The sequence below is a fragment of the Leucopleurus acutus genome, assembly GCF_964270905.1.
Source record: "Leucopleurus acutus genome assembly, chromosome: 2".
Lineage (NCBI taxonomy): Eukaryota > Metazoa > Chordata > Mammalia > Artiodactyla > Delphinidae > Leucopleurus > Leucopleurus acutus.
This window is the reverse complement of record NC_139143.1, coordinates 181,410,991-181,438,505: the sequence shown is the minus strand read 5'-3', so window position 1 is coordinate 181,438,505 and position 27,515 is coordinate 181,410,991. Positions and strand designations below refer to the sequence as shown.

At 52.5% G+C, this 27,515-nt stretch overlaps 2 protein-coding genes across 2 annotated transcripts in view; one reads left to right on the top strand and one right to left on the bottom strand.

The window, feature by feature from the left end:
- Window positions 1-17,254, top strand: part of SPEN (spen family transcriptional repressor) — an 81,076-nt gene extending 63,822 nt beyond the window's left edge. The window contains exons 9-15 of the mRNA XM_082865349.1: window positions 279-392; window positions 1,360-1,460; window positions 6,633-14,745; window positions 15,170-15,643; window positions 15,810-16,004; window positions 16,334-16,492; window positions 16,966-17,254. Coding sequence (XP_082721475.1) covers window positions 279-392; window positions 1,360-1,460; window positions 6,633-14,745; window positions 15,170-15,643; window positions 15,810-16,004; window positions 16,334-16,492; window positions 16,966-17,097 — 9,288 coding nt within the window. The 3' untranslated portion in view covers window positions 17,098-17,254. The remainder of the gene's footprint in view (window positions 1-278; window positions 393-1,359; window positions 1,461-6,632; window positions 14,746-15,169; window positions 15,644-15,809; window positions 16,005-16,333; window positions 16,493-16,965) is intronic.
- Window positions 17,255-19,572: 2,318 nt separating this feature from the next.
- The window catches only part of ZBTB17 (zinc finger and BTB domain containing 17), a 30,556-nt gene continuing 22,613 nt past the window's right edge, over window positions 19,573-27,515 (bottom strand). The window contains exons 3-16 of the mRNA XM_082833007.1: window positions 25,715-25,921; window positions 24,657-24,845; window positions 23,890-24,030; window positions 23,433-23,552; window positions 22,538-22,776; window positions 22,316-22,458; window positions 21,927-22,227; window positions 21,536-21,623; window positions 21,338-21,454; window positions 21,128-21,248; window positions 20,770-20,900; window positions 20,234-20,443; window positions 20,025-20,114; window positions 19,573-19,948 (exon numbers count right to left, since the gene is read on the bottom strand). Of these exons, the coding sequence (XP_082689133.1) occupies window positions 19,665-19,948; window positions 20,025-20,114; window positions 20,234-20,443; window positions 20,770-20,900; window positions 21,128-21,248; window positions 21,338-21,454; window positions 21,536-21,623; window positions 21,927-22,227; window positions 22,316-22,458; window positions 22,538-22,776; window positions 23,433-23,552; window positions 23,890-24,030; window positions 24,657-24,845; window positions 25,715-25,919 (2,379 nt within the window). The 5' untranslated portion in view covers window positions 25,920-25,921 and the 3' untranslated portion in view covers window positions 19,573-19,664. The remainder of the gene's footprint in view (window positions 19,949-20,024; window positions 20,115-20,233; window positions 20,444-20,769; window positions 20,901-21,127; window positions 21,249-21,337; window positions 21,455-21,535; window positions 21,624-21,926; window positions 22,228-22,315; window positions 22,459-22,537; window positions 22,777-23,432; window positions 23,553-23,889; window positions 24,031-24,656; window positions 24,846-25,714; window positions 25,922-27,515) is intronic.

The window sequence follows — 27,515 nt, the reverse complement described above, 5'->3', positions numbered from 1 at the left end:
AAAGAAATAAAGTAAAATAAAGTAAAATACAGAAAAACAAAGTAAAGGCATAATATACCTCAAGCCACAATATCCATGGTTCTAAATGGTCCCTATGACATTTTGTTGTGTTTTCAGTATAACATGCATCATCGGAAAAGCCTGAAATTTTTTCTAGAATAAAAAAAAATATATATTTTTTCTTAGCAGTGTCATTGTGATTTAGAATTTTGTTGGGACTGACACTAAGTCTAGTGGATGAGCCTCTTGTTTTTTTTTTGTCGTCGTTTTTTTTACAGGTGGTGTTTGACCGCTTAAAAGGCATGGCCCTGGTTCTCTACAATGAAATTGAATATGCACAAGCAGCTGTAAAAGAGACCAAGGGGAGGAAAATCGGTGGGAATAAAATTAAGGTGTGCAGAATGACTTCAAACAGAAGCAAAACAAAATCGTGTTCAGATCCCAGCCTCTTAATAATTGGCATTTTGTTGGTTTACAGGACATGCAGTATATATGGCCTCAGTTTCTAAGGGCGATGTTACATTTTTTATATTTGGCTAGCTACTTAAGGGCACAGTGTCTTTTAAACCATTAGCCACAGAACCTTCCCTAAAAATCCTCTCAATTCAAGGATGTGTGCTTCTCTACGCCCCAGGTACCTGATGCTCACTTGTGTGCTTTTAGTGCAGGCTGGCCCACAGTCACCTGTGGGTTTCTGCACACCCAGGAGCTCCAGGTATCAGTCCAGCTTCTTGAACGATCCTCTCTTCATCTTCTTTCCTCCTCTCCTAAAGAGTGGGTAACCACTGAAAGCATGATATTTGTCTGGTGTTTTTGTTTAGAAACTTCTGTTTATGATAGTTTGAAGGAATTTTTGCACTTAATAACTATGACGGTTAGATTGAAATCAGTCTTTTCGAAATAAGATATTGATAGATGGTGGGTATCATGCTTTAAGTGACTCTGAGTCCTGGCTGTGAGTAAAGTTCAAATGTTCTTCCATATTTTATGGTCTAACTGTGGTTCTAGCAAATTATGCACAGTAGATTACTGGATTTAGTTGGTCTGATTATTTAATTGACAACCTAGAATCATGATAGGTATGTTTCAGTTTTCCATATTGCTTTTTCCACTCCTCAGGATTGGGTTCTAGAACTTTAAATTGTAATTCTTTATCAAGATTTGTGTAGAATTTGAGAGAGATTTCAGGTTAAAAAAATACAGTTTTAGTTATGAGGACTGTTTCACTTAGATAAGTTACTTTTTCTTGAAATTTATCCAGAAGGCTATGTTGGGAAGAATTTTTCAAATTTGGTAACACTTTCCATCATTAAAATCTGAAACTTGGATTAAACACGCAGTATTCTTTTTTTTTTAAAGGTGGATTTTGCAAATCGGGAAAGTCAGCTGGCATTTTATCACTGTATGGAAAAATCTGGTCAAGATATCAGAGACTTCTATGAAATGTTAGCAGAAAGAAGGTATGTATTTTAAACCTATCACTATAGCTTGAATTTTAAAATTTCTAATACGTAAAATTTAGATGGGATTAAATTTTGTTTTTTACCCCTTATTGCTACTCTCATTCCCCCCAAACTTATCCCTTTTATCCCCACATACAGAAAGAAACACATAAAAAACACATAAAGGGACTTCCCTGGTGGTCCAGTGGGTAAGAATCCGCCTTCCAACGCAGGGGACACCGGTTCGATCCCTGGTCTGGGAACTAAGATCCCACATGCCGTGGGTCAGCTAAGCCTGCATGCCGCAACTACTGAGCCTGCATCCTCTGGAGCCTGCGTGCCACAATGAAAGATCCCGCATGCCGCAACTAAGACCTGACGCAGCTGAATAAATAAATATTTTTAAGAAACAAAACAAAAACAAACACACAGAAAAACTGATTTTTATGGATCCAGTTTTCATGTAGCTCATGGGAGTTGGGGTATTTTCTCCCTGAGAATACTCATTAAAAGAGTTACTGTTTTCCAGATTATAACTATGTACAAATCATTTTGCCTTACAGTTTTAAATTAAATATAACTTGTTGAAATGCATTGTAAACTTTTTTTTTTTTAATTTATTTTTGGCTTTGTTGGGTCTTCATTGCTGTGCGGGCTTTCTCTAGTTGGGGCGAGCAGGGGCTACTCTTCGTTGCGGTGCACAGGCGTCTCATTGTGGTGGCTTCTCGTTGCAGAGCACAGGCTCTAGGCACGTGGGCTTCAGTAGTTGTGGCACATGGGCTCAGTAGTTGTGGCTCGCGGGCTCTAGAGTGCAGGCTCAGTAGTTGTGGCACACAGGCTTAGTTGCTCCGTGGCACGTGGGATCTTCCCGGACCAGGGCTCAAACCCGTGTCCCCTGCTTTGGCAGGCGGATTCTTAACCACTGTGCCACCAGGGAAGCCCCGCATTGTAAACTGTTAAATGCCCTGTGAATTTAGTAGTGACAACGTCCAGGTTGTCACCACGCATGAGCTCATAGAATTAATTTAAAAAAACAGAAACTTTCAAAAGACTGTCAAGAGCTTTGTTTTAAATTCAGATCTCTTAAATTTGTGAATCAGTAAGCCAAAGCTGATATAAATTGGTAAGTTTAGCTGTGTAAAAAGTAAACCTTGGGAATTTCTTGGTGGTCCAGTGGTTAGGACTGGGTGATTTCACTGCCGTGGGCCTGGGTTCAATCCCTGGTCAGGGAACTAAGATCCCGCAAGCCATGAGGCACGACCAAAAAAAAAGAAAAGTATACCTTACTTCTCCTTGTTAATGTTTTCAGTCATGGGACTGTAGTATTTTTTTCTGCAGCTTGTGGGAACATTTCACAATCGTTTAGCTCTCACAGTCTGAATCAGGCTGTCTCCGTTAGCTTAAAAATTGCCCCAGAACTGATGATTGATTCTTTTTTAGACTAAATATATTAAAACACCCTAACAGTGTCACCAGGTTCTTCAGTAGCTGATCACATTTGAAAATGGAGACTATCATCCCTGTGATGAACCTGTTTGTCCAAACATGCCTCTGATTAAGTCTCCTGGAATGTTACTGCTAGTTCTCCACCCCTTTAGATGTGTGTTAGACAAAAGACCGTTTGACAAATGCCTTTAGACACTCAAGTTCAAGTATAAAAGGGCTTTATGACAAGGATGAGGCAAAATCCTGATCGTGCTCCCAGAAACCTGTTGAATGCATTCCCTTTTTACTACCTCTTCTTGCCACTTCATTTTTGTTTAAATCATAGAAGGTATGTATTTCTTTTTCATTTCCTCATGGAGTATAGTGTGATGGTCATTGAATACTTGAGAGGTTTTTTAATGAAAAATGTCCCCTACAGCCAAATTTCCAGAAGGTTGAACTTCTAAGGTTTCGATGGTTTTTCACTAGTGGATTGGAATCCACATTCTAAATTTCTCTCTCTCTCTCTCTCTCTCTCTCTCTCTCTCTCTCTCTCTCTCTCTCTCTCCCTCCCCCTCTGTGTGTGTGTGTGTGTGTGTGTGTGTGTGTGTGTGTGTGTGTGTATGTGTGTGTGTGAGAGAGAGAGAGAGAGAGAGAGAGAGAATGAACATATGTAAGAGAACGTAGGTGTCTGTAGGGAGGGTTCTCCCTCTTGGTGGCCCTCATCCCCCACCGCAGCAGTCTGAAGTCATTGTTAATACTTTAAGTGCTTATAGGAATTCGTACCTATAAGTGAGTGAAAAGTGTGTTGATGGTCTAGTGGCACTTAAGACATAAAAATTCCATTAAAATTCTCTGTGTGCACATTAAATATTTTTCAAAGAACGGTATCTTGTGAGGGCTGGATAATGTTGTGTGGGTGTTAATTTTTATATATTATCACTTAAATTCACTCACTTTACTGATGATCTGGCTCTGGCTTTGTTCTTTGGTTCTTACCTGTGGTTATTTATCTCTGTTGAATGGAGTTTATCTCCTAAAGTGGGAAGCAGGAGGGTGTGGGACTTCACTGTGACCCAGTTTTGCCCCATTTGGTTTCAGATGGCAGTGCTTCTGGAATGCATTCCTTGCAGTAGAACTTGAGAATCTTTGCCCTTTCCATAGAGTGGAAGGAAGTCATCCCACTGAATAGTTGATGAATAAGTGGGGGGAGGGGGGAGCTTTGCCCCTAATGACAGTTCAGGTCAGGAATGCAAATGATGATCCATTTACATAGTGCCCTGCAGTTTAAAAGTAATATTTCTTTTGTTCCCTTAAATACAGTGTCAGGGAAATAGGGCTGTGGCTCTTGTCATATATTACTTATGGTGGGAACTGAAGATCAGATGACTTTGCTGATAAGGTCACAGGCTAGTAAGTGGTTGGGCTGGGGGTAAACCCAGGGCTCCTACCTGCTAATGCATTGAGCCTTCCAGTTTACCAAAGTGATTCTCAAGACATTTGTAGGGTCACATTATGCTTTAGATGAATTTCCCACCTACTTACGGTGGTTTGGATATTGTGCAGTCATGGGAACAGAGTTCTCTGAAAACCTGACATTTCAAAGTTCCTCAGAGCCCTGCCAGAGCCTTTTGTGTATAGTACCAGTGTGCAGTTGGATTGTCCCTTGCATAAGTTGAGTTCCTTGGTGGCAGGAATGCTCATTTCTTTTGGTAGAGCCCAGCAAAATACGTACAAAATCATCATCTATTCAACTGAACAGTGCAGCACTAATGTTTACACGTATACCTTTTGACTTCTGTAACTTTTTTTTTCTTTCATATTTTGGATATAGTTTTAGTTTGCTTATTTTAGAAAATATCTGGAAACCATTTTTAAACGTACTTTTAATGCAGGCAGCAAACTAGTGGCCATTCTAGGTGTCTTAACCACTTTATATTAGAAAGTTAGGGAATTCCCTGGTCCAGTGGTTAGGACTCAGCACTTTTATTGCCAGGGGCCCAGGTTCAGCCCCTGGTCAGGGAACTAAGATCCTACAAGCAGTGCTGTGGCCAAAGGAGAAAAGAAAGCTTGTAGTGTGTTCACCTTTACATAATGAAAGTGATGCTTCCTTGGAGTTTGTATTTATGATGGTAATGAGTTAAATTAGCCTAATTTCATTCCTAGTAACATCTATTTGCAAGATGGCTGGCCAGTATTGAGGCAAAGAATCTGATTCCTGTGGAACTGTAGAAGGATCATCTTGAATCCAGTCAAGTCAGATATCATAGATATGTCATAAACTATTCTCTTTGAAATGAGAAAGCTCAGTATAAATGCATATAATAATGTGTTATTGATGCTTCCAGTGTTTGAATGGTAAGTCTAGATGCTTCATTTGCTATTGAAAATGGGTTAGAACATTGCCCAGTAGCAACTTTGACATATTTTTCTAAGGTTCATTTTTTTCAACAAATGAGTACCTGCTGTGAGCCGAGAAGACAAAAGCTCATGCCTTCAGAGGTTTAAGTTCTAGGTTCGTTCTGTTTCATTGAGCCGTCATTGACAGTACTATGTAGACTGAGTAAGCCATACCTGCTTGAAAGACAAAAGTGGAAAGTGAACAAGAGTAAAGGAATTGGCCTCTATCGCAGGTGAATTTCATTTTATACACCATACATGTTCTTGAAATTTAATCTGATTTTGAATGCACTGGGACGTGTCACCGTGGGAGAAAATCTGAGGTGAATTCTTTTACAATTAAGGAATTATCTCACACAGTTTGTAATCACCTAATTTGTTAGTTGGCAGGTTGGGGAAAAGTAACATTTACTGAAGGCCAAGTATGTGCCTTGTATTATGTTAGGAAAGTTTTTACAAATGTTATCTTATTTAATCTTCTTAAGAGCTTTGTGAAGAAGAGCTATCATTTTGTAAGTGAGGAGACTGAGCCCAGGGAGACGGGCCCCCAGTGTGTGGGGGGATTTTTTTTGTTTTGTTTTTTTAATATTTATTTGGCTGCGCCGGGTCTTACTTGCGGCACATGGGATCTAGTTCCCTGACCAGGGATTGAACCCGGGCCCCCTGTATTGTGAGTGCGGACTCTTAGCCACTCGACCACCAGGGAAGTCCCCAATGTGTTTTTTTAAATTGTGAATTGAGGTAGAGGTGTTACCGATATACAGGTTGCATAGGTGGGAAGATTTTAGTTAAATTGTTATCTTTTCAAACAGTACATTTGTTTCCCAAGTTGTGGTAAGAATATCTTTTGGCAGGAAAGTAATTATGAAAGACTTAGAAATGTGGGATGTGATACTGTTTAATACTAGTGCTCATCATAAGTCACGATAACCGATACCAAAAGAATAAAAAGGGGCTGAAGCACTGCTGTCCAAGTCCAATAGAAGTGTAATGCAAGCTGTATATGTGGTTTTGCATTTTCTAGTAAAACTAAAGGTAAAATTAATTTTATTTAACCCAATATGTCTGAAATACTGTTTCAACATATACTCAATCTGAATAAATTATTGAAGTGTTTCTTTTTTTTGAAACTAAGTCTACCAAATCCAGTGTGTATTTTACACTCACACCTCAACTGAGACTAGCCAGATTTCAAGTTCTCAGTAGCCACATGTGGCTTGTAGGTATGGTATTGGTCAGTGCGGTTCTAATGATTAAAAAATGGAAAAGATTTTTGGAAGCAGGACTTTGTAATCTCATATGTATGATTAATGTGTAAGTGACGAGGAAACAAAAAACTAATACATTCTTTTTTGTCTTTGGCAGAGAAGAACGAAGGGGATCGTATGACTATAGCCAAGATCGTACATATTATGAGAATGTTCGTACTCCAGGCACATATGCTGAGGATTCCAGACGGGACTATCCAGCTCGAGGGAGAGAGTTTTATTCAGAATGGGAAACTTACCAAGGAGACTACTATGAGTCACGATATTACGATGATCCCCGGGAGTACAGGGATTACAGAAATGATCCTTACGAACAAGATATTCGGGAATACAGTTACAGGCAAAGGGAACGAGAAAGAGAACGGGAAAGATTTGAGTCTGACCGGGACAGAGACCACGAGAGGAGGCCAACTGAACGCAGTCAGAGTCCAGTTCACTTGCGACGCCCACAGAGTCCTGGAGCATCACCCTCACAGTCAGAGAGATTGCCTAGTGATTCCGAGAGGAGGATCTACAGCCGATCCTCGGACCGGAGTGGAAGCTGTAGCTCGCTTTCCCCTCCAAGATATGATAAACTTGACAAGCCTCGTTTGGAACGCTATACAAAAAACGAAAAGACAGATAAAGAACGGACTCTTGATCCTGAGAGAGTGGAAAGAGAGAGACGTTTAATAAGGAAGGAGAAGGTGGAGAAGGACAAAACTGACAAGCAGAAACGGAAAGGAAAAGTTCATTCCCCTGGTTCTCAGTCTTCAGAAACAGACCAAGAAGACGAGAGAGAACAAAGCCCTGAAAAATCAAGGGCTTCTCATAAACTGAGCAGAGAGAAGGCCGGCGGGGAGGCGGCAGCGGGGCGCCGCGTGGGACTCGCGCCTCGCGTGGTTTTGACTCGAGTGAAAGAAAAAGAGGGGAAGGTTATTGACCACACTCCTTTGGAAAAGCTGAAAGCCAAGCTTGATAATGACACTGTCCAGTCCTCTGCCTTAGATCAGAAACCTCAGGTCCCTCAGACAGAGCCTGCAAAATCTGAGTTGTCTAAACCAGAATCTGTTAGAATGAAAGCGCCAAAGGAAAGGGGGCTTTCAAGCCCCACAGAAGTGGTAGATAAGGAAGGCAGGCCTAAACCCAGGAAGCACCTAAAACCAGAGCAAACTGTTGATGGGGTAAGTGCTGTGGATCTGGAGAAGCTGGAAGCGAGGAAAAGGCGTTTTGCAGATTCCAATTTGAGAGCAGAAAGGCAAAAATCAGATGTTAAGAAAAGTAGCCCAGAGATGGAAGATGCTCGGGTGCTTTTAAAGAAACAGCCTGACATATCATCTAGAGATGTCATTCTCCTGAGGGAAGGAGAGTCTGAAAAAAAGACGGTGAGGAAAGAAATTCTTAAAAGAGAATCTAAAAAAATCAAACTAGACAGACTTAATGCTGTTCCCAGCCCCAGAGAGTGTCAGGAGCTTGCCAGCGTTTCTGTTGGGACTGTATCAAGGCCCAACTCAGATCTGCAAGCAAGGCTGAGAGAACCAGTAGGTGAATCTGTGGAAAACCAAGAAATCCAGTCAAAAAAACCCACTCCTTCAAAACCACCACTTAAACAGCTGGAGCTATTAGATGATCAAGGACCAGAGAGAGAAGATAATAGGAAAAACTATTGCAGTCTTCGTGATGAACCACTTGAATGTAAATCAGGCCAAGATAAACCACATTCAGTAAATACTGAAGAAAAAATTGGCATTGATATTGATCACACACAGAGTTACCGAAAACAAATGGAGCAGAGTCGTAGAAAACAGCAGATGGAGATGGAAATAGCCAAATCCGAAAAGTTTGGCAGTCCTAAAAAAGATGTGGATGAATATGAAAGACGTAGTCTTGTTCACGAGGTCGGCAAACCCCCTCAGGATGTCACTGACGACTCTCCTCCCAGCAAAAAGAAAAGGATGGACCATGTTGATTTTGACATCTGCACCAAGAGAGAACGGAACTACAGAAGTTCACGCCAAATCAGTGAAGATTCTGAAAGGACTGGTGGTTCCCCCAGTATCCGACATGGTTCCTTCCATGAGGAAGATGACCCTGTTGGTTCCCCTAGGGTAATGTCAATAAAAGGGTCTCCTAAAGTAGATGAAAAAGGTCTCCCGTATTCTAATATAACAGTCAGAGAAGAGTCCTTAAAATTTAATCCTTATGATTCTAGCAGGAGAGAACAGATGGCAGACATGGCCAAAATAAAGCTATCTGTCTTGAATCCTGAAGATGAACTAAATCGGTGGGACTCTCAAATGAAACAAGATGCCAGCAGATTTGATGTGAGTTTCCCAAACAGCATAATTAAGAGAGACAGCCTTCGAAAGAGGTCTGTACGTGACTTGGAACCTGGTGAGGTGCCTTCTGATTCTGATGAAGATGGTGAACACAAATCTCACTCACCCAGAGCCTCTGCGTTATTTGAAAGTTCTCGGTTGTCTTTTTTACTGAGGGACAGAGAAGACAAACTACGTGAGAGAGATGAAAGACTCTCCAGTTCTTTAGAAAGGAACAAATTTTATTCTTTTGCATTGGATAAGACAATCACACCAGACACTAAGGCTTTGCTTGAAAGAGCTAAATCCCTGTCTTCATCTCGAGAAGAAAATTGGTCTTTTCTTGATTGGGACTCCCGATTTGCTAATTTTCGAAACAACAAAGATAAAGAAAAGGTTGACTCTGCTCCAAGACCTATTCCATCCTGGTACATGAAAAAGAAGAAAATTCGGACTGATTCAGAAGGAAAAATGGATGATAAGAAAGATGACCATAAAGAAGAAGAACAGGAAAGGCAAGAATTATTTGCTTCTCGTTTTTTACACAGCTCAATCTTTGAACAAGATTCCAAGCGATTGCAGCATCTAGAGAGAAAAGATGAAGAATCTGACTTCGTTTCTGGCAGGTTATATGGGAGGCAGACATCTGATGGAGTGAATAGCACAACTGATTTGATTCAAGAGCCAGTAGTTCTTTTCCATAGCAGATTCATGGAACTCACACGAATGCAACAGAAAGAAAAAGAAAAAGACCAAAAACCCAAAGAGGTCGAGAAACAGGAGGATACAGAGGATCACCCCAAGACCTCAGAATCTGCTTCTGAAAATAAAGAGTCGGAACTGAAAACTCCACCTTCGATTGGGCCTCCTAGTGTCACAGTTGTAGCTCCAGAGTCTGCAGCAGCATCACTGGAGAAGACAGCTGCTGAAAAAACAGGAGAGGTGCCTTCAGTGACAGAAGAGAAGACCACTGAGCCAGCCTCTGTCTCAGAAGAAGCAAAACCTGTATCTGATCTGACTCCCATCGCTGTGGAACAACCTGAACAAGTAGACTTGCCCCCAGGAGTGGACACCAGGAAAGACGTTGCTGAGACTCCTTTAGTTGTTGAAGAAAATTCATCAGTCGATCAGCTGCCTTATTTGGATGCCAAGCCTCCAACTCCTGGGGCCTCATTTTCCCAGGTAGAGATCAGTGTAGACCCAGAGCCTGACAGTACCCAGACACTTTCAAAACCGGCTCAGAAGCCTGAGGAAGCCGATGAGCCAAAAGTGGAGAAGCCAGACTCAGCTGCTAATGTCGAACCTAATGCAAGTCAAAACGCTGAAGATGTTCACGAGGTCCCGCCTCCAGCTACTGAAGGTGTAGAGGTTGATCCTCCAGTTGCTGCAAAAGATAAAAAGCCGAACAAAAGTAAACGTTCCAAGACCCCCATTCAGGCAGCTGCAGCAAGTATCGTGGAGAAGCCTGTCACAAGGAAGAGTGAGAGGATAGACCGGGAAAAGCTCAAGCGGTCCAGTTCTCCTCGGGGAGAAGCACAGAAGCTTTTAGAATTGAAGATGGAGGCAGAGAAGATTACAAGGGCTGCCTCTAAAAACTCGTCCGCGGACCCTGAACACCCTGAGCCAAGCTTGCCCCTCAGCCGAACCAGGCGCCGGAATGTAAGGAGTGTCTACGCAACCATGGGTGACCACGAGAGCCGCTCTCCAGTCAAGGAGCCCGTTGAGCAACCACGAGTGACCAGGAAGAGACTGGAGCGGGAGCTGCAGGAGGCTGCAGTGGTTCCTACAACCCCTAGGAGGGGGAGGCCTCCAAAAGCACGCCGTCGAGCTGACGAAGATGATGAGACCGAGGCAAAAGAGCCAGTGGAGACAGTCAAGCCAGCTGAGGGGTGGAGGTCCCCACGATCCCAGAAAGTAGCTGCTGGTGTCCAGCAGGGGAAAAAGGGGAAAAATGAACCAAAAGTTGATGCTGAACGTCCTGAGGCCACCACTGAGGTGAGTCCCCAGTTAAACGTGAAAGAAAATAACACAAAATCCAAGACTGATAAAGAAGAAGCAGGAAGTGAACAAAAACGTGATAGAAAAGAAATTAGCACAGACAAAAATCCACCCGAAACCCCCCCAGCTGAAGTGGTGGAGAAAAAAACAGCCCCTGAGAAAAACTCCAAGTCCAAGAGAGGAAGATCTCGAAACTCTAGATCAGCGGTGGACAAATCTGCAAATCTGAGAAATGTGGAAGCCACTGTAAGTCCCGGCGCGGCTGCAGGCCCTGCGGGACTGCCGGCGGAGGAGGCGGCTGCGGTCGCGGCAGTTTCCCCTGAGAAGAGCGAGAGTCCCCAAGAGGAGGCTAGTTTATCGTTGCGTTTGAGCAGTGAGCCAGCTGATCTGGACAAGGAACCAGAGAAGGAAGATGGGTCTGCCTCTAAGCCGTCCCCAGAAGCAAATCAGTTAGCCAAGCAGATGGAGCTGGAGCAGGCCGTGGAGAACATCGAGAAGCTCGCGGAAACCTCCACCCCCACGGCTTTCAAGGCGGCAGCTGCAGATGCCCCAGAGCGCCTCTCCACAGAGGACCGGGACAAGCCCGCACACCAGGCCAGCGAAACAGAGCTGGCTGCGGCCATCGGTTCCATCATCAATGACATTTCTGGGGAGCCAGAAAACTTCCCAGCACCTCCACCTTACCCTGCAGAGTCTCAGGCAGATCTTCAGTCTCCTGAGGAAGGAATGGAGCCTGAGACCGATGAGGCTGTGTCTGGCATCTTGGAGACTGAGGCTGCTACAGAATCTTCTAGGCCACGAGGCAGTGCACCTGACCCCTCAGCAGGCCCAGCAGATACCAAGGAAGCCAGAGAGAACAGCAGCGAAACCTCCCACCCAGTGCCGCAAGTCAAAGGATCAAAAGAAGCAGAAGTTACTGTTGCTCGGAAAGACAAAGGGCGCCAGAAGACCACTCGATCACGCCGCAAACGGAATACAAACAAGAAAACGGGGGGCGCTACAGAGACCCATGTCTCTGAACCTGACCAAGTTCAAAGCAAGAGCCCTGCTACAAGCGAGGGGGCCACGACACAGCCCCCAGAAACTCCACAGGAAGAAAAGCAGAGTGACAAGCCCCAGTCCACTCCCCCTGAGTCATGTGCTTCTGACCCAAGCAAGACTACATCCCAGGGAAATTTGTCCCAAGAAAGCAGTGTTGAAGAAAAGACTCCAACCAAAGCATCTGCGCTCCCAGACCTTCCCCCGGCCTCACAGCCAACCCCCGTGGATGACGAGCCTCGAGCCAGATTCAAGGTGCACTCCATCATTGAAAGTGACCCGGTGACCCCGCCCAGTGACTCAAGCATGCCCACACCCCCAATTCCTTCCGTAACGATAGCAAAGCTCCCACCCCCTGTCGCTGCTGGGGGGATCCCACACCAGAGCCCGCCGACGAAGGTGACAGAGTGGATCACGAGGCAGGAGGAGCCACGGGCGCAATCCACCCCATCTCCGGCCCTTCCCCCAGACACAAAGGCCTCCGACATAGACACCAGCTCCAGTACGCTGAGGAAGATCCTCATGGACCCTAAGTACGTATCTGCCACGGGCGTCACTTCCACGAGTGTCACAACTGCCATTGCAGAGCCTGTCAGTGCTGCCCCTTGCCTGCATGAGGCACTGCCCCCTCCGGTTGAATCTAAAAAGCCTCTTTTAGAAGAAAAAGCAGCAGCTCCAGTAACTAACACCTCCGACACACAGGCCTCAGAGGTTCCAGTGGCCACCGACAAAGAAAAGGTGACTCCAGTCATTGCTCCCAAAATTACTTCTGTTATTAGCCGGATGCCTGTCAGCATTGATTTGGAGAATTCGCAAAAGATAACTCTGGCGAAGCCAGCTCCTCAGACCCTGACTGGCCTGGTGAGCGCCCTGACCGGCCTGGTGAATGTCTCCTTGGTTCCAGTGAATGCACTGGCCGGCCCAGTGAATGCCCTGAAAGGCCCTGTGAAGGGCTCAGTGGCCACGCTGAAAGGCTTGGTGAACACTCCCGCTGGCCCCGTGAACGTCCTAAAGGGACCAGTGAATGTTCTGACAGGGCCCGTGAATGTTCTCACGGCTCCAGTGAACGCCGCCACGGGCACAGTGAACACTGCCGCGGGTGCGGTGACAGTTTCCGCAGGCGCGGTGACTGCTGCATCTGGGGTTGTGACTGCCACGACAACAGGTGCAGTGACTGTGGCAGGTGCAGTGATTGCACCATCCGCAAAGTGCCGACAGAGATCCGGCACTAATGACAACAGTCGGTTCCACCCAGGGTCTATGTCTGTGATTGACGACCGTCCGGCAGACACGGGCTCTGGCACTGGGCTGCGTGTGAACACTTCAGAAGGGGTTGTGCTGCTGAGCTATTCGGGGCAGAAGACGGAAGGCCCACAGCGGATCAGTGCCAAGATTAGCCAGATCCCCCCAGCAAGTGCAATGGACATTGAGTTTCAACAGTCGGTGTCCAAGTCCCAGGTCAAACCCGATTCTGTCACGCCATCTCAGCCTCCGCCCAAAGGCCCTCAAGCTCCTTCAGGCTATGCAAATGTGGCCACCCATTCTACTCTGGTACTAACTGCCCAGACCTATAACGCATCTCCTGTGATTTCATCGGTTAAGGCCGACCGTCCGTCCTTGGAGAAGCCTGAGCCCATTCATCTCTCTGTGTCCACACCCGTCACCCAGGGTGGCACAGTAAAGGTCCTCACCCAGGGCATAAACACACCCCCGGTGCTGGTTCACAACCAGCTGGTCCTCACCCCAAGCATAGTCACCACTAACAAAAAGCTTGCTGACCCCGTCACCCTCAAAATAGAGACCAAGGTCCTTCAGCCAGCAAACCTGGGGTCCACTCTTACACCCCACCACCCTCCTGCTCTGCCCAGCAAACTGCCTGCAGAAGTGAACCACGTCACCTCGGGGCCCAGCACCCCAACAGATCGGACTGTCTCCCATTTGGCAGCCACCAAGCCAGATGTGCATTCCCCTCGACCTAGCGGGCCGGCTCCGTCCCCATTCCCGAGGGCATGCCACCCCAGCAGCACCACATCCGCCGCGCTCTCCACTAATGCCACGGTCATGCTGGCTGCGGGCATTCCTGTGCCGCAGTTCATCTCTAGCATCCACCCAGAGCAGTCCGTCATCATGCCACCCCACAGCATCACCCAGACCGTGTCGCTCAGCCACCTGTCACAGGGCGAGGTGAGGATGAACACGCCCACGTTGCCCAGCATCACCTACAGCATCCGACCAGAGACACTTCATTCTCCTCGGGCCCCCCTGCAGCCCCAGCAAATAGAGGTCCGGGCCCCGCAGCGTGCGGGCACCCCGCAGCCAGCCACAGCTGGTGTGCCCGCCCTGGCCTCCCAGCACCCTCCAGAGGAAGAAGTGCATTATCACCTCCCCGTTGCTCGAGCCGCAGCCCCTGTGCAGTCGGAGGTGCTGGTCATGCAGTCTGAGTACCGACTACACCCGTACACTGTGCCCCGGGACGTGAGGATCATGGTGCATCCTCACGTGACGGCCGTCAGCGAGCAGCCCCGGGCAGCGGACGGGGTGGTGAAAGCGTCAGCAGCCAGCAAGGCCCCGCAGCAGCCGGGGAAGGAAGCCGCCAAGATGGCAGACGCCAAAGCCGCCCCCGCCCCCGCCCCCGCCCCCCACGGCGAGGCCCGCATCCTCACGGTCACACCCAGCAACCAGCTGCAGGGGCTGCCTCTGACCCCGCCTGTGGTGGTGACGCACGGGGTGCAGATCGTGCACTCCAGCGGGGAGCTCTTTCAGGAGTACAGGTACGGGGACATCCGCACCTACCACGGCCCGGCTCAGCTCGCGCACACGCAGTTTCCTGCTGCTGCCTCCATTGGCCTGCCTTCCCGGACCAAGGCTCCTGCTCAGGTGAGAGCGCCAGAAATCTGCCTTCTGGTCCACATGCTGGTGGAGGTGCCAGTAAGGTCCCTGAAATATGTTGTCCTTGTTGTGGATTTAAAGAGGCGCTTCCTAAATTTCAGGATGGAGGGGTGAATCACAGCACGGAGAGCCCGGGGACATGGAGGGAGCTCATTGTGGGAGCGGGTGGCGGGGCGGCTCTTGCCTGCGGTGGGTGAGGAGGTAGGGAACAGGTGACCTTTCACCGGAACCCTCAATCCTGAATGCCCAGGAGCATGGCCGTCTGGTTAAAGCCCCTTCCGGGGGCCTGGCCTACAGGAGATGCCCTGCAGCTGACCTGCCCAGGGGCTCACGGCTGCTTGGTTGGGGCAGGATGTTGTTGGTGCGTAACAGACTCTTGACTCTGTTCCTTTCTCTTCCCGCCCAACTCCAGGGCCTCCCTCCTGAAGGCGAGCCCTCGCAGCCTCTGCAGCCCGCGCAGTCCGCACAGCCGGCCCAGTCCACGCAGACCTCCCAGCTCAGCCAGCCAGGCCAGCCACCAAGCAGCAAGATGCCTCCAGTCTCCCAGGAGGCAAAGGGCACCCAGACAGGAGTAGAGCAGCCGCGCCTCCCAAATGTACCTGGAAACAGGCCGGCGGAGCCTCATGCCCAGGTCCACAGGGCACAGGCGGAAACAAGCCAGACTTCCTATCCCTCCCCCGTGTCTGTCTCGATGAAGCCTGACCTCCCGGCCCCTCTTCCTGCTCAGGCTGCCCCAAAGCAGCCATTGTTTGTCCCTGCACCCTCAGGCCCCAGCCCCCCTCCAGGACTGGCTCTGCCGCATACTGAAACCCAGCCCGCCCCCAAACAAGATTCCTCTCCTCATTTGACTTCCCAGAGACCTGTGGATATGGTCCAGCTTCTGAAGGTAAGCCTGGGCAGGGCCTCCCCTACCACCCTTCGAGCTTTGTGCTATTGTCAGTGTCCCGAGAGCCCCACTTGACTTAGATCAGCAAGCTGCTGCCTGGGGCCGTGGCCAGCACAGCTGTGTTCTCCAGCCGTGAGCTCACTTCTGTTTGTTTCCCTGTGAGCAGAAGTACCCCATCGTGTGGCAGGGCCTACTGGCCCTCAAGAACGACACAGCTGCTGTGCAGCTCCACTTCGTCTCTGGCAACAATGTCCTGGCCCATCGGTCCCTGCCGCTCTCTGAAGGAGGGCCCCCCCTGAGGATTGCCCAGAGGATGCGGCTGGAGGCCTCACAGCTGGAGGGGGTTGCCCGAAGGATGACGGTAAGACTCAGGGCCCAGGTGAGCAACTGCCCCGCCCACAGCAAGGGAAGGCACGGGTGGCCCCCCACTGCCTGTCTCCGTGGCTTGTCACGGGGTGCAATAATGGCTCTCTTGGAGGGGATGATGAAGGGCATGTCCTCTCTCCACTAGGGGTGTAAAGTGCTTCTAGATCCAGAGATGCCTTTTTTCATTCAGCAAATATATAGATGGCCCTCAGGGTCATCATAGAGGTGGGGATTTAGGAGCCGAATCACCTGGGTTGGACAGGCCTCTTCTTGGGCTGTTTTGTGAGGTGGCCCCCCGATCACTGACAGCTTCCTATTCCCCAGGTGGAGACGGATTACTGTCTGCTGCTGGCTCTGCCCTGTGGCCGTGACCAAGAGGACGTCGTGAGCCAGACCGAGTCCCTCAAGGCTGCCTTCATCACGTATCTGCAGGCCAAGCAGGCGGCAGGCATCATCAACGTTCCCAACCCTGGCTCCAATCAGGTCAGCCCGGTGTCCTGCCTCGGCGCACACACGTGGGGCTGGTCTCGGCTGGTCAGGCCGTCTGACTGATCTGGTGGCATGGGCTGCCAGTGCCAGCCAGAGTAGTCAGGACAGCTTCCCAGAGGAGCTGGACAAAGGGGCATTCTGGATAGAGGAAACCAGTGGAGTGCATGGGCCGGATTACTGCTGCCCATCCTGGAGACAGTCAGTGGACGGCTGAGGCAGCAGAGGTTTTCCTTTAGCTTAAGGATAGAGAAGAAGTTCTCAGGGGTTAGTTTCGTGTTAGTTCTCTGATACCTAGTTTTCTTCTGGTAGACAGTCTTGGAGACCTTAGCTGGTTGGGAAATTGACTCAGCCTGGCTCTCTGTTGGGCCTTTGGGCCCCCAGTTGGAAATGTTTTAGGGAAGAGTGGTAGTGGGGTGGGTGACGTGAAGACAGGAGGTCCCATTTTTCTCTCTTGTCCCTTTCTCCAGCCCGCCTACGTGCTGCAGATCTTCCCGCCCTGCGAATTCTCCGAGAGTCACCTGTCCCGTCTGGCCCCCGACCTCCTGGCCAGCATCTCCCACATTTCTCCCCACCTCATGATCGTCATTGCCTCTGTGTGAGCCACTGAATGGTCACCACTCGGCGTATCTTCCTGAGGCTCTGCAGCAAAAAATAAAACACAGGACAACCCAGCCAAGTGGAGGAAGAAGCTGCCGAGGGGGACAGACTCCACTGCCAGACGGCCAGCCTCGCTCTCCTACCCGCCCGCCCGCCCGCCCGCCCGGCTCAGTCAGACAGACCCCCGCCCTGGGCAGTGGTGCTGCTACTCGTATGTTTACATGACATTTAGCCCAAGGACAGACCACCAACCAATGGACTTGCAGACACCTTGAGGCTGGGTTTCTCTCTCCTCTTGGAGAAAAGGAACAGGGCAGTGGAATTTTTTTGTTGTTTTTGTTTTTAAGAAACAAAACAGAACTGCCTTTGCACTAAATTAGTGACTTGGACTTTTGCACAGTGAAGACAGGCTGTGACACTCTGGATGTCTTGGTGTATGTGAACACACATGGCACACACATCGCAGACTCTCATGCAGGACTTCAAACTTCTGCTGAAACCTTGGGGTCAAGGAACATTTCATTGGGCTGTGTTGTCCCCACCCCTCCCTTCCCCTTGCTCATTTGGATGTCATCTCTCTTTAATTCTCCTGCTGCCACCATCTTTGATTCACCCAGGATGTACAGTTTACAATCAGACAAGAGCAAACAGAAGGATTTTCTCTCTTGGTGGAATATGCAGAACTTGGGATGTGTGTATATATAAATATATAATATATATAAATATATATAATACTGACTTAAAAATCAAATTCCCCGACATACATTTTTTTTAATCTGTGCCAAAAATGTGTTTTCAGAGAAAATCTTATTTTCATACTCAGACTTTGTATTGTCACTCATTTGTATAAGTGCGCTTCGTTACAGCACGGGCCCTGCTCCCGCAACTTGGAAGTGTCACACACACAAAAAGACTGTACAAAAGACTGGCTTCCCTTCTTCCTGTGACCTTGACCTCTCCCCCGACTTCCTAACAAACACTTATTAATTTATGAAAACTGTTTTTCTCAGCGCAGTTTTGTTTTGTGTGTCCATTGGATTACAAACTTTATTAAAAAATACAGAACATGTCAAGTGTGGATGTGATTGTCGCTTGGATGGGAGGGCCAGGGGTCCTTGGCTTATGGGAACAGCTAGCCTTCGTCCCACTTTTGCTTTCAACCCCCCACCACGTCTGTATGTGGAACCTATTGTTTCCTTTCTGCCACTGATCTTCCCAAGGATCATTTTATCTTGTACAAAAGAAGATTTTCATCACAGACTGAACGTGAACTGTTCTTCAGTGCTGTGGTGTTTATCTGACACTTCAAGGTCCCAATTGGCTCCTGCGTAATGTCGAAGGCACTTCAAATTTGATTGATTAAAGAATAAAGCCGCCTCCCACTCAAACTCAGAAACATCTTAAGGAAGCCTTGGGGTCTTGCCTCTTGTCCCTTCCTCCTCCGGGTGTGGTGCAGGCTGGCCCTGCAGCAGCGGCCTCCCAGTTGGCACTGGTGGGCCAAGCTTCCCCAGCAGCTGGACCCACCACAAGCTGGGGAGTTGGGCGTGGGGGACGGGAACCCAAGGACCACAGAGTTGCTGGTCTCACTTGCAGTATCCCTGGGGCTCCTCCAAACAGAGCTATGCTTTCGGTGGGAGATGGTACCATCTCTGAGTGAGGAATTACAGGTGCTGGGGACAAGCTGTATGGAAGAGCGGCAGAGACGGCATCTCATGTCTCCCTGCTGACAGGTAAGAATGAGCTGCTTCACAGTCCGCATTGCTGCTCCTGGTTTAAGCAGTGCTGCCATCTCCCACCTCCCCATCACAGCTCCTGGCTGCTCATCCCTGTCCCTCCAGGCTCTCAGCCTTGTAGAGACGCCACTGACTCAGGGCAAGTAAACGTTCTCAAAAGATGACACTGGCTTGGCCCTGATCTTGCGGCCAGGGTTCTACCGTGAAGCGAGCGTGGAGCCTCTCCCTCTTCCCTAGGCCCAACAGAAGCAGGCCTGCGGCCTGCTGGGTCTGGTGCTCTGCCTACCTTGCTGTTCTGGCTGAATGGGCCCCCGAGCTGGGCTCTGTATGGGTGGCCTGGATCCTGGTAAGCAGTTGTGGCCAAGCCCTGTGGGCCCAGCTCCCAACACAAGGGCGCAGGGTCACAGCCGTGGCTCCACAGCGGAGGGAGGTGGAGAGGGGAGGTCCGATCCTCACGCCGGGCCGACGAGAAGCCTCCAAAGAGGAGGCCAGATGGGGCTCGTGGAGCCGCAGTTTCTCTGGCCTGAGTGTGCTGCCCACACCCCAACTCAGGCAAAGCAACCAGCTTGCTTCTAGACGGGTCCCGGGGCTCCAGTCCCATCCTGCAAAGGGACAGCCTGGCTTCCCCCACAAGCAGGTCTCTGCCGACTGGTCGCTGGGTGGAGCAACCCTTCCCCGGCATCAGCCACAGCTGCCAGCTCCCCGCCCCAGCCCCACAGGGAGCTATAGGCAGCGTTAGAAAATAATCAGATTTATTCTCTCTAGGGAATGGGCTCACCCCTCTCAGTTCCAGGGTGCCGTCCAACCTTAAATAAACAGGAGGAGGGGGTGCCTGCTCACTCAGCAGATGGTGGACATTCAGGGGCTGTGGGAGGTGTCTCTGCCAGGGCCGGCTGCCCATCAGCCCCATCCCGAGGGCGGAAGACTAGCTCCCCAGCCTGCAGCACCTGCCCGGCCGGCCACGTGCTGCCTGGCCCGTACTGCTGGTAGAAGTCCGCATCCGTCTGGAACATGACCAGTGCCTGGGCCGTGTGGATCCGCACGTGCTGGGCCAGGCTGTTGGCATCCAGGAACTTATCTCCACAGGAGTCACAGGCGTAGAGGATGTGAGTGTTGGGATCTGTGGGAGTGGGGCTGCAGTTAGAACAGGAAGGGCCCCTGGGTCCAGCAGCTTTCCCCCAGGCAGGCCCTCTCACCTTCTTCCTGCACTTGCTTCACAGCTTTGCTGATCTCGGCTTTAAGTACTTCTGTCTCATCTGCGGTCACCGCCGCCCCCACTGGCACCACTGTGGGCGGCATCGGCAGAGCCTGAGACCAGACTCACCTGCCCCTTTGCTGCCACCCCAGAGGCAACCCCTGCTGTGACCACCCCCTGCTGCCCTGGGAGCTGAGTGACGGTCCGCACCTGTGAGCTGAGTGACGGCCGTTGCCGCCAGTGCCTCAGTGGCCAGCGTGACCATGTCATCGACGGTGACCACGCTGACCTCACCGCCCTCCTCTGGCTCCAGGATTTTGATGCCTGCCTTGCCCTGGTGCACAGTCTTCACATGGGAACGAAGGTTGTCCACCCGGTTGAAGCCGCGACCGCACTTGTCACACAGGTAAGGCTTCTCTCCTGGGGGGGGAGGCAAGGTTCTCTCCTGCCATTGGGGGGGGGTGCAGGGGGGGGTAGGACCTCAGTGGCCTCCAGCTTCCCCCGCAGCCCTGTCTCTTCCAGCAGGAAGCGCTCTGGGGCGGCCACCTGAGGCACAGGGAAGCTTCCAGTGGCCCCTGCACCTTCCAGAAGCTCTGAAAAAATGGGGCCCTCCTTGGAGTTAAACTGCTTTCAAGGCCGCCTTAAGCAAGTGCCGGCACCGAGGGCTGGGGTCCGGGGCGCCTCCCACCCCACCACGCGCCCCAGAGCCAGGGCTTGGGACAGAGAGGCGGGTGGCACGCACTCACCAGTGTGGATAATGATATGCTTGGACAGGTCCCCCACGTTCACGAAGGCCTTGCTGCACACGCTGCACTTGTGAGGACGGATGTTGTCATGGTGGCGGATGTGATTGGCCAGCTGGCTAGACTGGACAAATCTGCAGGGCCAGAAGGTAAAGGCTTACACAGAACCGCCCAGGCCTGGGCCGGGGGTGCTGGGCTGGGGCCTCCCACCTCAGGGTCTAGATCCGAGAGGACGCCGGGACCTGCGCCGGAGCAGTCTGCCCGGCTACCGACCGAGCCCTGGGCTTATTCTCTGACCCCCTCCACCCTGCCGAGTGCCAGGACCCCACAGGACGCCGGCCGGGGGCCGGAAGGGCAGGACCTCTTTCCGCAACGCTCGCAGACGTAAGGCTTCTCCCCGGTGTGCTGGCGCACGTGGGCGATGAGGGAGCTGGCCTGGGTGAAGGCTTTGCCGCACATCACGCACTGGCATGGCTTCTCACCTGGGGACGGAGGCAGGGGACGGGAAGGTGTCGGCGCCTGCTCTCCTCCCTTGTGCCCGCACCCGGGCGCCGCCGGGCCGCTCACCCACCCGTGTGGATGCGGACGTGCCGCTGCAGGGCGCCGGGGTCAGCGAACTGCCGCTGGCAGTGGACGCACACGTAGGGCTTCTCACCACTGTGAATCCGAAGGTGCCGCTTCAGGTTCCCTGTGGCGAGACCGAGGGTGGGCCTGGCACTGGCGCCCGGGGCCGGGGGCGGGGCCGGGGGCGGGGCCAGCCGGGCCCTACCTGAGGTGGTGAACTGCTTCCCACACTCCCGGCACTTGAGGGGCCCGTCGGCGATGTGGATCTTCAGGTGGGCCTTCAGGTTCCCCACCTGCGCCCAGGCAGGGGGTCAGACGGCAGGGAACCACCGATTCTCGGTCCTCCCGGGGGCCTGTGCGGGGCTCCCCCTTTCCTCAAGGCCGGGGGAAATGGGAACACCACCCCCCTCAGTTCTTCCTGGCCCGCGCCCGCCCCCCAGGCCTGCCTTCCCAGTTTGCTCAGCAGAGCTGTCAAGAGCTCCACCTGGCAGGATCATTTTCTGCTCAGCCAACACCACCTACTTCCCCGCTAGGCACCCCGGGCCCCCGAGACGGAAGCCGCCGGAGCACAGGGGCCCGGGGCCGGCTCCCCCCACCTGGTTGAACTTCTTGTCGCAGTGAGGGCACTTGTGCTCCTTGTCGGTGTCGTGCGTCTCCAGGTGGCGCATCTTGGACGTGGGGTCGGAGAAGGAGCGGCCGCAGTAGTCGCACTGGTAAGGCTTCTCGCCGCTGTGCACCAGCTGGTGCCGCTTGAGGTTGCCCGACGTGGTGAAGAGCTTGCCACAGTCCTCGCAGCGGTAGCGCGCCTCGCCCGAGTGCCGCTTCTTGTGCAGGTTCAGCAGGCTGATGAGCCGGTAGCTCTTGCCGCACTCCTCGCAGCCGTATGGCTTCAGCGGGCTGGCGGCAGAACACGGGGACAGGAGGCTCGCAGGGCTCGCGGGGCCGGGGCGGGTGGGCGGGCATGGGGGGCGGCCGCTGGGCCTACCTGTGGGTCTTCTCGTGGGCCTTGCAGGCAGCCGGGTCGGAGAAGGCCTTGCTACACTCCCGGCACGAGAAGGGCTTCTCGCCCGTGTGGATGCGGATGTGCCGCTTGAAGTTGCCCGTGTGCGTGAACTCCTTCCCACAGTCCTGCGGGCACAGGGGGCGGGGTGTCAGGGGCGACGCCGGGCGGGGGGCCGGGGTGGGGCCGCCACTGCCCAAGGCGCACCTCGCACTTGTGGATGACGGAGCCGTAAGCCTTGGACTCCGTGCGGTCGCCGTAGGTGCCCGAGCGCAGGCCCCGCGCCTCCGCGCCGAGCTCCTGGCCCGAGTCCGTGCTGGCCGACTCCTCGCTCTCCTCGGGGGCCTCGCCCTTTTCCAGCGGCGGCCCCTCCTCCTTGACCACCGCGGGCACGGCGCCCTCCTCCTCTCGTTCTTCTCCCTTCCTGGCTGGCTCCACCTCCATTTCTGCCACAAGAGGGGCAGACGCTGAGGAAGCCGACCTGGCAACTGGCCAAGTGAGGCCTGGGCACGTTTCATCTCTGCACACACCCTCTCTCTGCGTGGGCGCCTCGCAGGGGCAGGGCAATGTCTGGGACCCGCTGATAAATGGTCCCCAGCACCGCCAGGGCAAGCCCAGGGGAGACCAATGACCGGGACAGTTGCTGCTTGGAGGACGCAGATGGGCCTCAGTCCACCGGGGGCCCCATATTTGGCGACACAGGTGGGAAGGGTACCGTCAGCCAACAAGCACCGGGGGCGGGGGCTGGGGTGGGTGCCATGGGTGGCCAGGTTCCGCCACGGTGCTCAGCCCAGGGAAAAACAGCAGGGCCAGTACTGCGACAAGGACACTTCTGTGCTAAAGGGAAGCATGGCCAGGGTGTACAACCAAGAAACTGATGTCAAAATTCAAGAATGAGGAAAGATGTCGGCCCAAAAGCTGATGTGAAAGACTGACTCACAGTGAGATCAGCTAAGGGAGGAAGAGAGCTGGCGGAAGGGGTGTGTGTGTGTGTGTGTGTGTGTGCGTGCGTGTGTGTGTGTGTGCGTGTGCGTGTGTGTGTGTGTGACGTGTGAATGGGGGCGCCTGCGTGAGGGAGGGCGCCCCAGCTGGCACAGGGTACCTTGCTCCGAGCTCTCCGACAAGGCAGCCTCGGCCTCAGCAGCAGCCATGCCACTCGTGGGGTCCGGCTTGAGCTCCACAGGCTCCCGGGGGGCATCGGCCTTCTCCGTCTGCTCTGCACCTGGGGTAGGGGTGTGGGGGCATCCGGGGCTGGACTGGCACCCTCTGTCCAGGAGCCGGTCGGCTCTCCTGGACCAGACCCCTGGAAGCGGCTATGGCCCCAGGGGTGGGGGGAGCACATCCAAGCTCGGGCTGCTTGAGCCTCTGCTCTGGCTTCAACAGATGCCCCAGAAAAAATAACCGGTGGTTTTGGGTAACCTGAGCTCAAGGGATGCAGTTGCCTGTGCCTCCCTCCCTCCCTCCCCCAGGAGCCTCCTGAGAAAGCTGCTCACTGCGCCGGAGCCCACGCTGCTGGCAGGTGATGGACAGTCAGCCAGGTCCTCAGCATCTCAACTCACCGCTGGCCGCGCTCTCGGCCTGGCCGCCTCGCTCCTCTTTGGGCTCCCTGCCCAGGCCCGCGGGTGGACTGCTTCTGGCCAGGTCCAGCTCGCTCAGTGTAGTGGCAGCCGTCTTCTCTTCTTTGGCCCTCTTGTCCCCCACTGGAGGTGGAACAGGACAGACCTGCCATTTCCCATCAAGTGTCCACCACTTGGCGGGGTGAGGTGGCCCAGAGCTGGCAGCTCTTCCAAACCTCCCTGGGGATACGTCTAAGGAGCGGCTTGTTGGCTGGCTCATTCAACAGATTATTCACAGGCACCGACATCACACCAGGCTGCCGCCGGGCCTGGGGTACAACAGTCACGGTTGCTGCTCCCACGGGGCTTGCAGACTGGTCAGGGAGACAGTTGTCACACGTGAAATGACTCTGAGCAGAGATGGGTGCTTACAAGGAGAGGAGCGTGGTTCTCTGAAAGTGTGCCACGAGGCACGTGGCCCACACTGGGCCGCAAGGGGCCTTCCTGAGGCACTAAGGGGAGCAGGAGTAAGCGTGTGGGAGAGGAGACCTGCCGGAAGAGGGAAGTCCTGTGCAAAGGCCTTGAGCCAGGCATGGCTGCCGGTGCCCTCAGTCAGGGAGGGCAGACGGGGCCCCTCTGAGAGGCGTTCTCAGACTTCACTGCAGCTGCTCCCCACAACACAGGCGAGGCCAAAGAGGTGACACAGAGAGGCGGGGGCAGAGCTCCCATCAGAAGCCACCTGCTCAGGAACAGCCTGCCAAGAATCTTACCTTCCAAGGCCGAGGCCTCCATACTCTCCCCAGGGCTGGCAGCCGGCTCAGCCAGTGACTTGAGGGCATGGCAGGCCGTGATGATGTCCTGCATCTGCAGGAAGCTGGCCACAGCCAGCACATCGTCCACGTTCTCAGAGCTCAGGCTCAGCTTGGCCGTGTACATAAACTCCAGCACCTGCCCCAGGCCTGCCAAGGACACAGACAGCCATCACGGACCCACCTCGAGGCCTGGCCCCAGCAGCCTGTCCAGCTGCCCCACTCCGTGGCAGGATCCAGGGATTTGTGAAAAGCAGCGGGGCAGTGGCAGCCCACTGTCTCCCCATCTCCCGTGCCAGTGGAGAGGCGGGCAACCTGGAGATTCTCAACCCAGACAACAGCCTCCAAAAGGCAGCACACCCATAGAGGGTGGAGGGTGTGAGTGCCCACCCTGAACACTCTCTGCCCATCCACTGCACTTCACCACCAGAGGACAGAGCCTCTCACCACTGGCTTTCATCAGGGCTCTGCCACAAACTCTAGACCTGACCTCCAGGCCAGTCACCTGACCTCTCTGGGCCTCAGTTTCCGCATGTGTAAAATGGGGGAACGACACCTTGCCCGAACTTCTGGCGGCATGGCACGTCATTCTGGGTTGGGAACCTGAACCTAGGACAGTTAGTTCCTTCCTCAATCCCAGGACCTTCCTGACACCCCTCCCCATCCTAACCCTTGCCGTTCCCATCAAGGTGAGCACTGGGGTAGGGGGCTGAGGACTGACTCAGCAATAGAAAGGGACCAGGGCTCAGAGCCCTCCCGCTCTCTGTCCCTCCTGACGAGCTTGTCCTGTGTTCACTCCGGACCTTATCATGAGCCCTTCCTGCCAGCTCTCCCCTTACCACCCCACTCCCAGTCAAAAGGGGCCCCACAAATGTGGTAAGAACTTGGTACACACGCACTCATGGCCGAGTCTTGTGTGGGAGGTCTGGCGCACCCCACAGCTGGAAGGTGCTGCTCAAAGGAGGGCCTCACGTGGCACGGGGCCCGCCACAAGCTCGGCCCTGGACCCAGTGGGGTACCTGCCGCGTTACTGATGTCCAGGTGCACCACATCCTTCTGGTCCACGAAGAGCATCTTGAAGTACTCGCTGCAGGCCGCCAGCACTGCTTTATGAGCCTTAAAGTCAACACCATCCACCACAAAAGTGCAGTCACACAAAAGCCCCAGTTGCCGCTGCTGGTTCAGCTGCTCCAAGACATGCTGGCTGTGCTGGGGAAAATCCATGGCTGGGGAAAGCCACAGAGCCCTCGAGTTAGCACGAGGGAGGACACCAACCAGTCCCAACAGCAATCCCAGCACTCCCAGGTGAGAAGCAGGGGGATGGGTGGGAGGGTGAAACCAAATCCACACAGGGCAGGTGCCTCTGCAGGCCCAGACCGACTGGGGGTGGCTTCTAGATTCCTGTGCTAACTGGTCAGGAAAGTTCCAAAACGCAAGAAGCATGGAGGGACCAACACAAAATAGCCACCTTTGTGCCTTGCCAGGTAATGACATTAAAAAATCAAAAACCAAGCACACACAAAACACTGATTACTGTCAGCATTTCAAAAAAAGAAAAAGACACGGTCGCTTAACTTTTTTATTACAAAAAGAATGCATGACATAATCTTAGACTAAAAGACAGATCTTTCTCGACTGGATAGATCTGGCTTCATGAAAACCTTTCTATTTTGTTCTTATTTTTCTCAGTTCGTCACGTACAGGTGAAATATGCGCTTGGGAAGGCAGACGTTTCATCATCCAGCATTTCAGGAATCAGCCCCTCTCCCGCTGCATCCACAGGGGTCTGTGCAGGTTCCCTTGTCCTCGGCAAAGCCTGGCCCTCGGGGGTGAGGATCCATCTCTCTCCCCCACTTCCCCAACCTCTGGTTGATGGGCTCAGGGAACTACACGAGAGCTGGTGAGCCTTCTGCATCCAGAAACCTCTCTAGGCTGTCCCTCGAGAAAGAATGAGCTCTGACCCTGAGGCCTGGAGTTGCTGGCCTGGTTGCAGTTTCTCTGTCAAAGGCCTCACTTGCTGCCTGGAAATTCCACAACTGTCTCAAGTAAAAATGCTCACAAAAACTCCATGGCCTGGTGCCGAATCATCCTGAACTGCACAAGCCAGGCCTAAGTTAAGTATCTAAAACGGCTCTCCCCTCCCCCTCAACACCACACCAGAGCCAGTCTCAGGATCGGCATTTTCTAGGGAAAAGCAGCAGACTCTCCTTTCAAGAAAGAACCAATTTCTAAGTAAACGTCAGTGCCCACTCCTGGAACCACATTACATAGATCCAACCAGGCTGGGCTGTCACGCCTTGGCCTGGAATCTGATAAGTGGCAGTGGTTTCTCTTCCAGTTCTTCTAGAACTTTTCCTCTGAGGCCTGGGTCTGCTCAGAGCTGCCCCAGGTGGTTTCTGGGCAGGTGAGCATGACCCTGGGAGGCTCTCGGCCTCCAGGTTTCAACAGCCACTCACTGGCTCCGCTGTTCCCCTGTTACATCAGCCTCTCGGGGCTGAGTCACCACGCTGCAGCTCTGGAGCTGCAGTGACCATGTATGGCTGTCTGGCTGTGATGAGACATAACGAAAGCCACGCCCCCGCCCACGTAGCTTAGCCAGCACAGATCGGCTTTGAAGGATGCAAAGCCCACCCACCCATGGTGTCTGGAAACTTTTCACAAGTGGAAGGGTGTATCTGCTGAACTGGGAGAAGTCGCCGAGTAGGTGGGTAGGGCTCCATCAAGTAAGAGGGGACAGGCAGCGGCAACAGGCCGTGTGCTAGGGGGTGCAAGCCCCTGAGTCATGAGTTCAGAGCTGCTGCTGCTGGAGACTTGAAAATA